At 33.5% G+C, this 18,229-nt stretch overlaps 1 protein-coding gene across 5 annotated transcripts in view; it reads left to right on the top strand.

Annotated features, from left to right (window-relative positions):
- Positions 1-18,229, top strand: part of Macrod2 (mono-ADP ribosylhydrolase 2) — a 1,970,011-nt gene that overhangs the window by 291,117 nt on the left and 1,660,665 nt on the right. The window contains exon 4 of one of the 5 annotated variants that reach the window (XM_063248673.1): positions 8,405-18,113. The exons of the other annotated variants lie outside the window; for them this stretch is intronic. Within the exon in view, the coding sequence (XP_063104743.1) occupies positions 8,405-8,532 (128 nt within the window). The 3' untranslated portion in view covers positions 8,533-18,113. Of the gene's footprint in view, positions 1-8,404; positions 18,114-18,229 lie in introns of those variants that run through there. 5 annotated transcript variants of the gene reach the window in all.

The raw sequence follows: 18,229 nt of genomic DNA, 5'->3' as shown, positions 1-18,229 counted from the left end.
CTAGATGCTCTGGCTTATGCCCTCTAAACTCATTGTGCCTCCCCCAGTCCCAGAGGTTATGACAGCACGTTCTTCAAAGCTCACAAAGTGAATGTAAGTTCACTTTGGTTTTTGTCTTTATCAAAGATGTGGACAACCATGTCAGTACAGTTTGTGAAGTCAAACTTCCTTACACAAAGATTTTGGTTTACTCGTAACCACAAGCTACTACAAAGCTAGATGAATTTAACCTTTTGAATAAGATTGTCTGGCAAGTGAATTTTTACTTCTACTCAAGGTTGAAAAACCTCTTTATCTGTTTAGGGCTCACTAATGTTTCATCTATAAATCCCATTACACACACTTGTACCATTTCTTGATGCTTCTACATGAGGATAGGCGTGCATATGCTCCAAGGGTTATCAGGAGACTAGTTTGTTGCTGTTACTTTTAGCATTTTCTGTATTTTTTTCTATTTTTTTATTAGTACATGCTTCTAGTATATAATGTTAACATTTCCAGTGGGGAATTGGTACATGGACATAACACATCTTAATTCCTTGTTTTCATCCCTTTCCTTCTGCCCTTACCCTCCATCTATCTTTTGATCCTCTTCTCTTTTTTTGTACACATTTGTAATACATGTTTACATTCCTTATGTGAAGTTGGTTTACACGCACAACACATTTTAATTTTTTTCTTATTTTCCCTTCTTTCCTCCTCCCTCCATCTCTTGATCCTCTTTTCCTTGGAGAAAAATCTGTTTTCCTACTTCTTATTGTCTTTTATTTTGTTCTTTATTTACACTTTGGATTTCACATCTAGGAGAAACCATATGATATGTAAACCTACATGTCTAACATATTTCACATAACATTATGGTCTCAAACTGTACCCAATTCCATACAAATAACTCAAGTTTATCATTCTTTGTGGCAGAGTAGTACTCCACTGTGAGAGTATTGGGATGTTAGATCAGATAAGTCCTTTGGAATTTGACCAAATAAAGTTATTCATTGAACGAATTGTGCTTATACTTTTTGCTTAGGAAATTCCTCTTTCTCAGAAATATGTAGTCACCTGTGAGTCTAACTCAAGTACTTCTACTTCACGAAACTTTTTCTAATTTTGAATATTTTCCCTCTCTGATATCATAGATTTTTGTAGATAAACCATGCCAACTCCTATCTTCTACGTTTGTTTCCTATTCTTAGTAGTTTCAATCTTCTACAGTAAGGGCACAGGTTGAGACAGACAGAACAAGACGTGACCGTACAAGTTTCTTACTTACTCTGGTTCTGGCCAAACAGTAGTTTTATCAGAATCACAAACTTTATATCACATAGATTCAATCTGACTCTTTCAAATATAGGGAAAGTACTTCCTTTTCTATGGAAACTTCTTTCAACTTTTACTCAGCCTTTTCCCAAAGTTAAGCTCTACTTACAGTTATGAACTATGTCATTTATCTGTGATTTTTCACAGTATAATATAATTATGGAAAGTTGTGGGTCTCATTTACAGGATAGGCAGCAATGAAGTTTTGCTTTTTCTCATATCTTAATTTCACTTGGACAAATTCCAAAGTACCTTTTTGCTCCTCTCATCTGTCTAAGCACAAAGCTTACTGAGTCTGTGCGTTCATCCCTAGAATTACTAACTTTGGTCTCTAGTGTATTTGACTTTGATACTTTTAGGGAGAAGTACTGTGTAGCCAGGAACAGTGGCTTGTGTCTGCAATTCCAGCATGCAGGAGGCTGAGGAAGGAGAATTGTTGTGAGTTTGAGGTCAGTCTGGGTTACATATATTAAAGGCCAGCCTGAAATACTCTGTCTCAAAACCCCCCCCCAAAAAAATAGTATTATAAACATTATTAATGACAGAAAAACAAATGTAAAGGATTAATATATAAAGATCTGGTATCAAATATACACAAAACCTGTCTTCAGACCTTCCAATGTGAGGCTCCTTCCATTAATCCTCAACTCATGGAATCATGTGGTATATAATGTCGTGGACTCCATCTCAATGATTTTCCTGCTTTGGTGGATTTTTTCTACTGGCTATCCTCAGAATTTGCCTCAGTAAGAATCAGAGTGAGTGTAAGGAATGAGTGACTCAAAGTCAGCTGTGATGTTTGACATTATATCCTAATTCTTTTATTTAGACTAGAAAAATTTTGCCTGGGTTGAAATTTTAAATATACCTGTGCATAATATTCTAAAGCATCATTATATATTATTTTATATAGAAATTCTCCTGCATTCAATAAATAGTTCACATCTTTTTTAGATTTGAGATTAAATTTTCAAAATGTAATAAAATTTCTTTAGTTTTATTAATCATAGTTTTATTTAGAGTTTACTAGAGAAACAGACCATATATCTATCTATCTAGCTAGCTATATATATGATTATACAAAGGATTTACTGGTCCAGGGTTACAGGATTAGAAATACAATAGTCTCAGTGGCTGCCTGTGGAATCAGAGGTGGAAGAACACAGGCCAGTCTTTTATACATGGGCAGGTGGGAGGAGCCAGTCAGAGGCAGGGCAGATGAAGCTCAGTGCAGTTTCCCGCAAGTGTGGGTCAGAAAGCCAAAGGTCCTGTGTTGGGAGGCTGGAGAAATCTGCACTGAAAGCCTGAAGGAACTGGGGATGAATATCTAAAGGCAATATTGAAGAGTGGATCTCTTTTGATGGAGAAAGGGAAGATTCTCTTGTTTTCCTTTTTGTTCTGTCCTACAAGCCTGTTGGTTGTTGCCCCCACATCTGGGGTGGGTCTTCTCTCTTCAATGATCCACAGTCAAAACTGAGAGCTTTACTAATCTGTTAAGTGGTTCTTGTTCCACTTGATGTATCCTAATTAATGATCACAAACATTTAGGATATAATAGCCACTAATTCCATATCGATTTAAAAAGCACCAGTTAACCACATTGCAATTTTTAATTCCTGTGATTACTCTGATTTAATACCCATTCGAAGACATTTTTCTGGAGGTCAGATATTGTCAAAAACAATCAAACATTTTCCTTGTGTGGCTTCTTTGTTCTGCTTAGGCTCTTTTATGATTTCAAAAGATTTTGGCAGATAAAGCAACTTTTCACTTTGTTTCACTGCACCATCTAAAATATTTTTCTTCAGGAATTTGCTGTGATACAATCCCCAGAATTAATTCCAGAAATCTGAATTGTGCAGGTAATGTGTTGAAAATGTTGTTGCATTATTAACAGAGGTTGATTTTCCTATAAGCAGAATCTGAAAAGGGATTTGGTGCACATGATTTATTAAGGGAGGCCTCTTAGGAGAAGGTAGACTATATGGCAGGAAAGTGCTTAACAAAATTGTGATCTCAGTTATAGTTCAGCTACATCAAAATGCTGTGGGTATCTGTGGATTGTACCACAGAACTGATTACACATTGAGACAAAGGGCAAGCCTTTAGTTCTCCTACAGTTCAGTCTCTGGTTAAGGAAGTGGGCAGATGGGAGCCATTGGTATTCAATATATTATTACTAAAGGTTTTTGCTCCACACTTCCTATTAAACAAAATATACTATATACTATATGTCACTACTATATGTTGGGCACTAGGATTGAGATAATCACAATGAAAGATCTAATTTTTTCATTTACAGGAAATAAAATAGTAAGCAAAGAATTATAGTAAGATAGGATGTATTCAAACAAGGAGCGTACAACAAGGATGAGACATAGCTATTACTTGACATCAGTAATAAAAACGAATTTCCAGGAAGAGGATGTGGAATTTATAGTACAGGCAAGACAATTTAGTATTTATGGTGGTGACCAGATTCAAGGATGAATCAAAGATTCTGCTTTGTGGATGAGGAGAGAGAAATTTACAGAGGTAAGAAGGTTGCAGGTTATGATGATGTATCACTAGACAGCAAAATACACAATTCTTTAGTTACAAACAAAAGAAACCAACTCTGCTAATATATAAAAAAATAGAATTTTATGGAGAGTAAGTTGGTGTTCACAGATTCCAGACTTAAGGAAATTTTGAGGAACCTATTGAGGTAGGGAGAGTGGCCTGGCTTTTATGTGATTAAGGAATCAGATTCAAATGAACAGTCTCACAGAGTCATGCCATTATAATATCATTAGGATTCCTTAGCCTAAGCTTCAGGAAGTTTTATTCTGGTCAGGAATTTTATTCTAGGGAGAGTTCATCTTATTGACAACTTTTATAAAAAAAAAATGAGCGTACCTTGACTAAAGATCCTAGCAACATATTATCTAAGGCGAATGTTACAAACTTCGAAGGAATGTCAGTGTTCTGGCATGAGCAGTGGGGGAAACAAAACATAGATGCTCCACTGTATGGTCTATGCAATGAAATTTTGACTTTATTCTGAGTATAAAAATGATCAAGTATGGGAAATCTAGGCTAAGATTTTTAGAGAGTCGAGAGAGAAAGACAAAGTTAAAATTATCATCCCTAGGGGCAGAAAGGCAAGAATTGGATGATAGTAGCAAAAGCCAGAGAAAAGATACAAGTAGGGAAGTGATAAGAACTGACTAAAAACATGAGGCTTCTTCTTTACAGAAACTGTTTTTATTTTTTTCCTTCTTTTGTAAATAAGGAGTGAAAGTGGAGCTGAAGGGAGAGTAGGGAAATGGAAAAATTAAAAGAATCAATTTACATCAAGTACAGATCCTAATTCCCTATGATGAATGTGATCGCTATGTGTATGTAAAATGTACCAATAAATGTAATATTTTAAAAAAGACACAAACCTCAGTAATGTATTTGACAAGAAATACAAAGGGGCAAAACTAAGCTGAGGTGTCAGGTATGGACAAAGGAGATAGATTCCTGAGAGCCTTTGTCCTGGATTTGCTTGCACAGCCAAAACACCTAGGAGAGAGAGAAAACATGAAGTGTCATGGAATAATATCTTCACCATCAAAATCAGAGAGAACTTTGGGGAATTATTCAAGAGTTTGGGATTCCATATTTGTGATTTTCCTCTGTGAGGTGTACCATCAAGATCCTGATTGTCATCATATTAAATTTGCTTTTATGAAGAATAATAGAAAACTACAGTGGATGTTTAAATCTTGAAAAAATTATTACAGTAAAAGACACATTATCATTACTACTACTCAACTCCATCACCCACTTCTAACACACTTATCTGATTATTCATGCCACTTTGTAAAGCATTCTGAAAGTTGTTTTTGTGTGTCTTTAGTTATATTGTTTTGGTATTTTGGAGCCCTAAATTGATCTGAAACATTTATCTGTAATGGTCACTTTAACTTTGGCAAAGTTTAATTTGTTTACTACCTCTTCAAGTTATCCATATTCTATATAATTAATTTTTATAAAGTCCTAAAACTTATCATAGTAATAAAATAATAATACCAAACTTTTAGCCAAAGAGTAATTTGTATCTGATAAAATGCAATAATAAATTGAACTGAGAAAAGGACTTCTGAAAGTGATTTGATTTAAAATCACAGTTAATTTGGTGCTTTAAGATTTTCTTTTGGGTAGGGGTTTCTCCTTGAGTTCTAATTGCCAGTAAATACTCTGATAGAAATGATTATTTATACCTAATTAGAAAAATAACATTTTTAATAGTTTGATAATATTTTACAGAGATTTTGGAAGAGACACATACATTATTCTTGGCACTCCTAAATTCATCAAATTAAGTGACAGATGAATTCAAATGTGTTTAAAGACCTATGTACTATCATATCACACGGAACCACAACTGCCACACACTGAAAAATAGACACAGGGCCTAGACCATCTGTCTTACTACACCGTGCAGTATGCTTCCTCAGCTAATTACGTATCTTCTTTTTTCTCTTGCAAAACATTTGAAAAGGTACTTAAAGAAAGAAGCTTGCAATTGAGCTCATGCAGTTGGAAAGTGTTCTATTGTATAATGAACTGTTTGTATTTTTAAGTTTAAGAGATTTAATTTTAGTTTTACATTGTGGTTTTTTTTCTAAACGCATGTTCTAGGTATCTAGGACTTTCAGGCCTACTCTGACTCAATCAGCAGACGTTTTCAGGCTGCTAATTTACTCAAATAATAAATGATTATATTCCACATAGAATAAAGAATCTGATAAAATTTTTTACGTACAAGAGACCAAAGGTAAAATACCTAAAACCATTAACAATTAAATACAAGGAACCAAAATATTACCACTAGCACTAGTTAATCTAAATTCTAAAAATGATAGCCAGGGAGAAACAAACACTATCTTAAAGCAGCAGAAAATAGGCATTGAAATAAAAGTATGTTTTAAAATCTATTTATTACTGTTCCATACATTGATATGGAACTAGTAGAAAAGGGTCTGTTAAAGTAAAACATTCACTACAAAAATGTAATTTAAAAACAGTAAAGTTTAAGCTGGATTTCTTCAAAATCACATTCCTATTCCTCACATGTCTATACTTTAGCTTCATGAAAACCTCATTAGCAGAATTTTGTACCACTAATTTGGTTTTTTTTCCTTGAAATTTAAATCAAATCTCACCTCTCAGAAGGCCCAAATCTTGTTTTAAGCAGCAGTATCTTGTTAATAAAGTTTAAATTTAAAGCTGTCTGCCACATAAAATCATTCACCCATCTAGATGTGGTGCCTTGGGGAAACGATGTTAAGTATATGCAGAGGGAGCTGTTCCTAGGAAGACACTTAGAGAGCTAAGTGCAGAATTGCATAATTATCGAAAAGGGAGGAAACCACACAAATCTACACCAAGTTTATCCCAATCAGGGCTTCAGGCCAACTCTGAGTGGGTAGAATAAGTATCTTAGTTATCTAGGATCAGAAAAAGTTGGGGCTGAGCTTTGGCTCACCAGCTTTTCTCATCTGGAGGACTAGCTGCTGTTTATCTTCTTCCTCTTCCTCTCAGCCCTTCTCTCCTTGTACCCCTCTTCCGCTTCCTTTGTTTTTTCCATATAAAACCTTAGAGGATGGCCCTGATTTTTAAAATGTATTGATTTTTCCTACTTATTTTGTACACCTTGCTATAATTTTCAAGTACAGTATTCACAGTATTACTTTTCTGTTATTTTCTTTCTCCTTACTTATATATAACTTAATGAAAATATGAATTTCTGTGTTTTGTGTGCTGCTGTTACTTGAACTCTCACAAAAGAACTGGCACATAGAAAATGTTCAATAAATATTTAATGAATGAACAAGTGAATGATTTTAGCTTTGAGTACTACTTCAATTTGTGGCATTTATTGCCTGCTAACTTGATAGTACAAATGTCTTCTCACAGAATATTTAAAATAGGCTTTTTTTGTGTTTGTTTAAGCTCACAGTAATCTTTTTCTTCTATTTAGGTTCTAGCTTCTAAAGCTCAAATTTTATTTAGTTGAAATATTAGAGTTAAACTCTGAAACATTAGATATGGTCTAATAAACTTTCTTGCCTCCATGAAATATAGTTTTGTGAAATAATTTTATATTGTTTTGCACTGTGTACACCGTATGATTTAAACTTGGGTCATTTGATACAAATAGTACATTTCAACTGGTATGTACATGGTATGTTTTATGAGTAATGATTTTTGTCTAAAGCATTTCCAACTTCCATTTCTTTCTTTCAGATATATTATGGTTTTGGTCTTCAACTAGAAGATATAATCTCATTGTGGTTTTCATAAGAAATGTTTTAACACAACTTTTTCTTTTTACTTCACTTCATTTTTTATGCTTAAGTTTTGTCTTTAACAGATAACTAAGGCAAGGCTTAGATTGCATTGATGAATATATCAAGAATATATTTTTATCTTTTCTAAGATTATATATATATATATATATATATATATATATATGGAATATTTCCCTCAAATATACTGATTTGATCTATTTATTGTGTTTTCTAAAGTTTTAATGTACTTTTTTTTAGATTGAGAATATGTGTCATAAAATTGCTTGAAAACTATGTATGTTTGTATTTTATTTTGTTTTTCTCTTGCAATTGGTCTCACTGTTTCAAAAATATTTGGAAACAAATTTTTGTTTAAATTTTGAATATTTCTTTCATTTTGACTTAAAGAACTGCAAAAAATTCTTGATTTTACCTATAAAATTTTCACTGGAGTATGATTCGTAATAGTTTAGATAAAAATTTGGAAGATGGGTCATCACATATGGTAATAGCAAATGAGATATAAAGAGGTCTAATTTTTCATATATTACAATATTTTGTTTTCATTTTCTTATGTCATATAAAATTAGTGTTTGAATTTTATTCTTTTCATTGTATTAATATGAAGAGAAAAAAGGTTATCTTTTGAAAAAAGTAATTAATCTAAATTTCACTGTGGAATTTAAACCATCCCCATGAAATACTCATTTACAAGTATTACTAAGAAGTTACATTAAACAAATTGTTTTCTTTCCATATTTTAGTGATTCCAGTTGTGTTGAGGACTGACACCAAGTTCTCATGTATGTATGATCTACCACTGAGCTACATTTCCAGCCTGAGCAGCCTCTTTTTCTTTTGTGACCTAGTTTGTAGACTTATTAAAACATAGGCAATAAAAAGCAGATTTTCTCTATACTTCATGTCTTTGATGATGCTGATCTCTTTCATTTACTGATCTAACTCTTATGATATGGTATTTCATGAATTCATAACCATTTACTGAAAAAAAATAGTTCAATTTTAATACAAGTTGCCTGAATGATTGTGATGGAGAATTTATATAGATAAGTTTGAAGGGAGAGGCAATAAATCTGTCCATTCTCCTGACTTTAGTAATTTATTTCCAGGATTCCAGTTCAGTATTAATTTGTGTTTGGCCAATAATGCCTCACAGGAAACCCTGCTTATATTTCTGAATACTCTAAAAATAGTTCATTCAAATTATCCTTTTAGACTATGTCTTCAGATTTTTTACTTTGATAAACACTAGGAAGTATGTTTACATTATAATCTAAAGCTCATGCACATACACTCCTCTGTATTATACAATTACATATATAAAACTGAAGCAGAGTTTTATAAAGTAACAATAAAAATAATAAGAAATATCATGTATTAGGATACTTTTTATTTAAACTTTAAAAAAATGGACCAGGGGTTACAGTCAGTAACCCTGTTGAATCCATTTAATTCCTATAGTGTATCTGTAATTTATTTTATATTTTTAAAATTTTCTCTCCAGGTAATGATAAGAGGGAAAGGAAGTTGAAAACTACAAATTTTTGGTAAACCATTCTGATAACTGTTACATACTGCTCTTCAGTACTTCCTGTAGGATATTACAAAGTAGAAATCTAGAGACTGGTTTGTCATATGTGCTGTAAATATCTTTTTTTATTTAAAGAAAGATAAAACAAAATTGAAAATGGGCAGAAATAGTACATACTTTCAAAGAAAAGAAATAGTAATAAATCACTAGCTGATGTATACATATTGTCCCCCTATAAATAGTTGTTCAAGTTACACAAGTGGAACATATAAATGGGATTTCAACCAGGGAGACTGCAAACAGTTCTGTTCAACTATCCAACAAAAAATAAATATTATGGCTATCCTATATACTTAGATATGTATGCGTTTATCCATGTCTTCATTTATGTTGAGACCTAACAGAGAATATTAGATTAAAATCTTTCTGAACAAAGATTAATAATATTGATGAATTTCACATCATAACACTCCGGAATCAGGATTGGGTACTGCAGTGCCACTTTCTTTCCTTCAAAGTTTTTGTTCATTTCATCATGTGTCATCAGATCAGTGCTCATAAACTGTTTATAGGTTTTATGTAAGCTTGAGTCTTAACATGTATTTCTATCCTTTCTATGGTAGAGGGGAAAACATAACAAAGCAGGACAGAACTAAACTTTTTCCTATAGACATATAAAACTAAAAAGACATATAAATTTGTTGCATAAGGAGTTCTATCCTGGTCACTGTGCTGTTTCTTGTTATCAACAGAATTGGCTATATTATCAGATAAAGTATAATTGAACATACCAGTACATAACAGAATTAACAGAAATACAACTTTATAGATAGTGTAGAGCAACAAAAACAGGTAGTAATCAAATCAGAATGGATATTGTAGTGAATCATTGTCAATTTCAGTATAGTTCTCTGTACTCTTCAACTTTTTGCCATCAACTTTACAGGTTTTGAATAAAATCTGTCAATAATAAGCAGCAATCAAACAAGTCAGATTTAACTGAGATCAGTCATGATATAACAATATAAGTATACATGGATCTTGATTGGGTTAATAGGGAATTAAAGATGTCCCCTATGCTATGGACAGCCATCTGTGCCCCTCAGGTCCAATGCTTGTATACAAACTAGTACAAAAAGAGTTCCAACAAGCAGAGTGGTGCGAGAAATAGGGATTTTAATTCCTGATACACTATTAGCTATATCATCTGCTGTTTTTTTTTTTTTTTTGAGGACTATCCCACCCTTTTACTCCCCCAGAATGAACTCTGTATTTTTGGGTCTCCCCAACCCTCACGGTTGTGTATTGAGGGGGGCAACCTGCTATTTACTTAAGTGTTTCTGAACTTTCTCACTCCTGGGTTGGGTTTCTAGTTATATTTCTTCATTTATTAAAGCTTGTCTGTTCAACCTATCCATATATACTGGTCTAGTTACCCCTATTATTCTCTGGTTCCCTATCATATTGAGTTCTGTTTTCTCATATTTGATTTTGGTCCATATAACCTTCTTCAGGCTAATTATATATCCTATAAAGATCCTCTTGGTGGACCCTATCTCTTGATTCACTCTGCCTTCTATTCTCTATTTTTTCCCTTAAGTTAGTGTATCTAGGCCATCTATATTAGAAATTATATCCAACCTTCTCTGCCTCATTTCTTTTGAGCTCTTTTTCTGTCATTAGTTTTCAGTTTGTCTTCTTCATTTCACTTTCTGCTCCATTCATTGTGGCCTCTCTGCTATTGTTTTTGGAATCTTTTTTTTTTTTTTTTTTTTTTTTTTTGTCTTTTTCGTTTTTATCGGTACCAGGGATCGAACTCACGACGGCCTGCTTGCAAGGCAGGCGCTTATGCCGCTGAGCTAAATCCCCAGCCCCCTAATCTTGTTATTTTTCTCTTTTAGAATGCCCTGCAGAATTCTCTGTAGAGTTCAATTGATGGTTACAAATTCCCCTAGTTCCTCTTTATCCTGGAAGCACTTTGTTTTTCCATTAATTTCTAGGGACAGTTGTGCAGGATATATCAATCTTGGCTGTAGGTTATTGTCTTTCAAAGCTTGAATTATTTCCCCCCACGCTTCGTGATTTGATGGTTTGTGCCGAGAAGTCTGCTGTAATTCTGATGGGTCTTCCCTTGTAAGTGATCTGTTTCTTGTCTCTGATGGCTTTTAATATTCTGTTCTTATATTGGATTTCTGAAATTTTGATTATTATATGCCTGGGTGTAGCTCTGTTTGGGTTGTAGGTTGCTGGGGTCCTGTATGCCTCATACATCTGAGTATCTTTATATTTTCCTAAAGTAGGGAAATTCTCCTGGATTATTTCTGTGAATAGCCTTTGTAGTTCATTTGTTTGTGTCCCTACTTCTTCCTTTACGTTCTTAATTCTTAAGTTATAGATCCTCTTATCTTCTAGCCTTTGTATTATTGCTGTTTGTTTCCTTATTATTTTTAAGAAGTTTTTCCTTTCATGATCCCACATTACAAATCTGACCTCCAGTTCAGATAATCTATGCTGAGTTTCTTTCAAGCTGTTATGCCAGCTTTCGATAGAGTTTTTAGTTTCCTGGTAATCTCTTTGAACCTGCTTCACATATTCTATGTTTTCTCTGTTTTCTGCATTGAACAATTCTCCCCTTTTTTTCTGTTCTTCCATTCCACCATATGTTTTTTCTTGGGAGGTTCTTAGCATTTCTTTAACTATTCTACTTATATCTTGCTTTACTTCATTAAATACTTCACTTTTGAACTCGTCTATGAGGCTCCTGCAGTATACTAGGGAGACACAGACTGGGGCAGTGTATGTTGGGCTTGCCCCTCCCAGTCAACCTACTGAAGGCTTCACTGCTAGGGTGTACTGCCAGGTGCAGGGACCTGGTTTGGGTAGCCTACTGGATCTTAGGCCGAGGCGTCACCCAGGTCAGGCGCTCCCCACCAGTCCTGCTTGAGAGGGGAATATGCGACTGAAGTCACTGCAGCATCCTGTTCTGGCTAGTCTGCCCAGTCCCATAATGTCCTCTGTTGGAGCCTCCTTATCTATGGAGGGGTCCCTGTTCCTCTCACTCACCGCAGGTTGATGCAGGGCTCCCCGCCAGTTCTGCTCTCATTTTAGTTTGCTGATTCTCACTCTCAGAGCTTTCGTGTCTCTATCCCTGCTGTGTGGATTCAGAATCAGAAGTGGCGACAGGAAATTCAAATCGTGGTTTCCAGAGGCGTGGGTTTCAACTTTGTTGCTAAGACTTGATCTGCTCCAGTCATAGCACCTGGATTGCATTTCCAGTTGGTTTCTCTCAGCTTAGTTCGTTCCTGGGTCAGCAGGGAATATCACCCCCTGCTTAGGACTCCCCATACAGCACCATTCCTGGATTCTAGGCTGGCTATCTTAGAGAGCCTCTGTAGCTGTTGTTATCTATCCGCCATGTTCTCGACACCTTGTGCTGTAAATATGTTTACAAATTCTGGTAACTTTTCATGCCTTTAAAAAAAAAAAATATATATATATATATATATATATATATACTCTTTTTGAGACAGGGTCTTGCTTTGTAGTTTAGGCTGACTTCCCAGGCTGGTCTCAAACTTGCAATGATCCTCCTGCCTCAGAATCTCAAGTACTGGGATTTCAAGTGTGTGCAACCACACGTGGCTGCTGTTTATAGGACTAAGTTCAGCTAGTTAAACATATGTCTTAACCCATTTCGGTTTTGTTTTTATTAAACACTTAATATCCATTGTTATAGAATTTTCTAGAACAAATATATGTACTTTTATTAACTATGGTCAACAAATCACACAATAGATCTGTTGAATTTATTTTTTCTATTTAATTGAAATTTTGTTTTCTCTGATTTGCACTTCCCCAATCTCTACCTCCACCAGCTGCCATGTAGATTAGAGCATTGAATAGTGGTTACCAGGGGCTGAAGCTTTTATTCTTAATATAGTTATATTTATCAGTTTTTTTTTATTGCAGTGCTCTCTATCTCTTATAAAAACTTTATCGCATCTTAAAGGAAATAAATTGTTTTTCTACGATGTGTATTACACACTTTATTACTTTATTTTTCTTATTTAATTCTATGGTCAACCAGGAATAGATGTTTTAAATGTATGATGTGAGGTAAAGGTCAAGTACATTTTTCCCTTTATTGACTTACAGAATTTATGTAAAAAGCCCATCTTATTACCACAACTGTTCATATATGTTTTTGAGTTATTTCATGGAGACTATATTTATCTTTATCTCAGTAATATGTTATCTTAATTATTCTTAGTTTTATAATAAATTTTGATATTGTTAGAATGATTGCTTCAACTTTGTAAATTTTTCCCTGACCACTTTAACTATTTTTAATGTTTAGAGGTTGTTTTGAGTTTTTAGTATCTGTTGAGTATTTATAAAAATGGAACAAAATTTTCAATATTGGCTGGCTACTGGTGTACAAATTATAAAGAGAACATCAGAAATAAATTACTATATGAATTTAGTGAAAATGCTGGTATCATTTTGCAAAATAAAAAAATCTTTAATTATCACATCTATGGCATCTACACACATGACAGTAGCACATTACATACACACACATCACTTTCACTGGTGACACATGTTTTTTGCTTTCCTTGTTTTGTAGGACATACTTAACTTCTCAGTAGTCTTGCTGTTTTGTCAGGAGATCTTTTGTATTTTTAGCTGCATTTTAAGCAAAGATATTTCTGTTGCTACTTTGAAAACAGAAAATATTATGTTTCATCATAATAAATACTACAAATTAAAATCAAAATGAATTTCCTTTTAAATTTCAAAGCCACATCATCTCTGATGTGAATGATTTACCCAGGTAGAATCATCAGTTCCAGACATTAACAAAGATATAATACACCAACACCCAATGGAAATATATACCCATTTTCTAAAACTTACATTTTCTTTTTTTAAAATTTGTTATTGTCTTTACTTTTTGTTGTTGTTGATAAACTTTCATTTTTATGTTTATTAAGTTTATTGGTACAATTTAGATATGCATAATGATTACATTCATCATAAGTAACGTGTCTATATGATACATTTTGATTTCTCTATTTTTTCAAAACCTCTCCAATGCCTTCAGTCCCTCTACTCCTCCTCATTTACATACCATTGTTTCATTTTATCCTTTTCTCACTTTTTTCTCTTTCCTTTCCCCCTCACCTCTCTCTTGTTTCCCTTTGTTCTGAACCATTTCTTACTATTTCATTATACCTATTATACACTTTAGTCCTTATTTACCCTTTCAGTTCTCACACAAAAGAAACCAACGTGATATTTACACATGTGTGTCTGATTTAATTTCACTTGAGTATGTTCTCAAGGTATATGCATTTATCTAGGAATGTCTCAGTTTTATTCTTTATGACTGAGTGATATGTCATTGCATAAAAAGATCACATCATTTTTATCTGTTCCTAAGTTGATGGGCATTTGGTTTATTTTCAAGATTTGACTGTTACAGACTGTGCTACTATTAACATAGGGGCATGTATATCGCTATAGTATGATGTTTTTAATTCTTGTGGGAAGATATTCAGCAGGGGAATTGCTGGATCAAATAGTTCCTCTAGTCCTAGTTTTTTGAGGAATCTCCACACTGATTTCCACACAGGTCTACTCTTCTACCTACAGTGCAAAAAGGTTCCCTTTTCCTTGCAGCTCTGCAGTATTTATTATTTGTTAATTTCTCATTAATTGCCATTCTTTCTGAATGAGATGGAATCTCAGTGTTGTTTTAATTTGCATCTCTTAAATGACAAGTGATGTTGCACATTTTTTCCACATATTAATTTGCTATAAAGACCCATTTTTGGACTGGGTCTTTAAATCTGGGAGGACTGATATTTTGAGTTCTTTATATGTTCTCAATAGTAATCCTTTGTCTGAGGTAGAGCTAGCAAATATTTTCTCACACTGTGAGTTGTTTTTTCACTTGGTTGGTGGTTTCTCTTGCTGCATAAAAGCTTTGTTGAGTCTTTGTGATAGTTCCCGTGTAATCATGGTTTTGTTCATAAAGTCTTTGCCTTACACCAGTGTCTTCAAAAGTTTTATCTATTCTAGTTCTATTTTAATATTAAGATCTTTGATATATTATGATTTTAGCTTAGTGCATAGTGAAAGATATAGGTCCAACTTTAATTTCTGGTATGTACAGAGCCAGTTTTTCGAGCACCATTTATTAAAGAGGCTATTTTTCTTCCAGTGAATGTGTTTGGAACCTTTGTCAAAGATAAGATGGCTTAGTGTATCTGAAGTTGTTTCTGCATCTTCTAATTGTTTCATTGATCTTCAGATCTGTTTTTTTTTTTCCAGGACCATTCTGTTTTTATCACAGTAGCTTTATATTATAATTTTAAGCCAGGGATTGTGATGCCCTCTGCCTTATCTTTGTTGTCCAGGATTATCTTTGCTATTCTAGGTCTCTTCTGGTTCAAGATGAATTTTAGGATTGTTTTCTGTAATTCTGTGAGATATGCTATTGGAATTTTGATTGGGATTGCATTGAATCGGGGATTTCATTTGGAAGTATGGTATTTTCACTATATTCGTTCTTCTTATTCAAGAGCACAGGATATTGCTCTGCTTTCTAATATCCTTTTCAATCTCCTTATTCAAAGTACTGAAGAGGACCTGACAGAGGTGTTTTACATCCTTTATTAGATTGATTCTTCAGTATTTTTTTCTTTTCTTTTCTTGGATGCTATGGTGAAAGGTATTGTTTCCCTGTTTTCTTTCTCAGTGAGTTTGTTATTTGTGTACAGGGAGGCTATTGATTTTTTGAGTGCTGACTTTATATCCAACTATATTACTAAATTTGCTTATTAAGTCTAGTAGTCTTTTGGTGGAGGTTTTGATGTCTTCTGTGCAACTAATTAGCTTGGGGATGCTGTTACTCCAGGGTCACTGTTGTGTCATGAGAGAATGAGACTCCTGAAGGGTAGCCTTTATTCTTGAAATGGCTTGCTTAATTCAGATTCATTATTCCCCTAAGGTTTCCTAATGGAAAATTTGTTCCATGTAGGTCTTTGTTACTTGTTTGGCAATAAATTACAATTTTAAAGCCTTTCAGATCTCAGTTTCTTGTGAAAGGTGTTGGTTTTTTGAACTTCTGAACTGTTACTACAAATCCTAAATACTACCTTTAGATTTCTGGGTCTTAGTCTTTGTTCCTACTTAGTCCCTTTAATTTCATTTCTGCCTTGATATTTCTATAATGTCCTTTAGCTATTATTTTTATACTTTTCTGGGATCTTTTAGTCATTTTCAGTATGCAATTTGATTGTCTGCAAACGAATTCATCGTTGCCAAAAGCAGAAGCAAAAATCCAGTTTTCTTTTCAGTTTCCTAGTTCTAGACTTTTGTGTATCCAAGGAAATTACACAAAGATTTGGCAAGAGAAATAAAATGCAGAAAAAACTCACCATTAGTTCATCTTTGCCCTATACTGGTGGCATAAATATAGGTAAAGGACCAACTGTTACCGTGAATCTTTCAGAAAAGATGACTGGCACCTAAACTCAAAAGAACTTTTCATCCATGGCCAGAGAGAAAGCTCCATGCAAATAGAAATATTAAGATACTGTCTTGCCAAGAAAAAAATTTTTTGTTAATTACCAATTCATATTTTTAAATTAATCCTTACCTACATAGTTTTCAGAATGTTAAGATAGTAATTTATTTGAATATTTGTATCTATTTTACTATTTCAATTGTAAATTTTAATTCAAAAAGTAAGTAACTTTTTAAAGTTTATATTCAGTTACCAGGTTCTCTTGCCTTTTCTTTCTCTCTTTTTTTTCCTTTTCTATTTTTGATACAGAGTCTCACTCTGCCATACAGGATGGCCTTGAAGGATCGTGATGATCCTTTTGTCTCAACTCCTCAAAAGCTGAGATTATCGGAATGTGCACTATGCCCAGCTAGGTTCTGGGCATGAAATACAGTTAAAAAAAAGAAAAGAAATACAGTAAAACAAAAACAACAACCAACCAACCAACCAACCACAACAACAAAAGCAGTGTAACGTCATGTGTATGAATGTTTCAATATTAGTTAAGAACATTAGTTACTGAAAGAATGAAAATAATCATACCACAGAGATATATATGCATCCATGTTTATAGCTGCACAATTTGTAATAACTAAATCTTGGAAACAACCCAAATGTCCATCAACCAAAGAGTGGCTAAAAATGATGTGGTATATAGCTAGGGATGTAGTTCAGTGGTATGTAACTACCTGGCAAGTGCAAGGTCGTGAATTTGATTCCTGGTACAAAAAAAAGAAAGAAAGAAAGAAGAAAAAAGAAAAAGAAAGAAAGAAAAAGAAGTGTTATTTTTATGCACTAGAGTACTACTCAGCTATAAAGAAGGATAAACTTGAGACATTATTGGAAAATGGATGCAAATTGGATACTCATAAGTGAAGTAAATCACACTCGCTTGTATAAGTATCATATTGTCTTCTTAGTGTAAGAAGCAGAAAAAGATCCAAAATGTACAATAGGTATTGTGGAATGGGAATCAACTGTTCAAAAGGGAAGAGAAATTGGAATCGGGAAAGGAGAAAAGAAGGAAGGGAAAGGGAAAAATATATATAGTGTATATATGAGTTAAGATAATTATACTCCTAATTGCTTTTAGTTCAATGAAAAGAAAGGTTTTGGCCTATACTGCTTGATCAATTTTTCATGCCTATATCTTGTCATATGAGTGACTACCTTGAAAGTAACACTGCAATATACTAACTGTTGTTACTCTTCTACAGTATTGTTTTTAAATTTTGTAACTTTTTTTTCTTTAAAATAAAAAAGTAATATATTTTCTGTAAGATTACTTTGAAATGTAAAGGGAAAAATTTTTTATGTGAAGGAGCTGTGTATTTTAGTGATGATTTATATACCAATTAGTTTACGCTTTTATTAAATAAGTAATCATGTTACTTTGAACTTTTATGAAAAAACATTGACAGTTAAATAAAAATTAATAGGAACTGACTTTTATTACTTAGAAAA

Source organism: Cavia porcellus, unplaced genomic scaffold (genome assembly GCF_034190915.1).
Source record: "Cavia porcellus strain 051 isolate PalLab524CR breed Dunkin Hartley unplaced genomic scaffold, mCavPor4.1 scaffold_5, whole genome shotgun sequence".
Lineage (NCBI taxonomy): Eukaryota > Metazoa > Chordata > Mammalia > Rodentia > Caviidae > Cavia > Cavia porcellus.
Note: the sequence above shows the minus strand (reverse complement) of the source record. Positions and strands in the feature narration are given on the sequence as shown.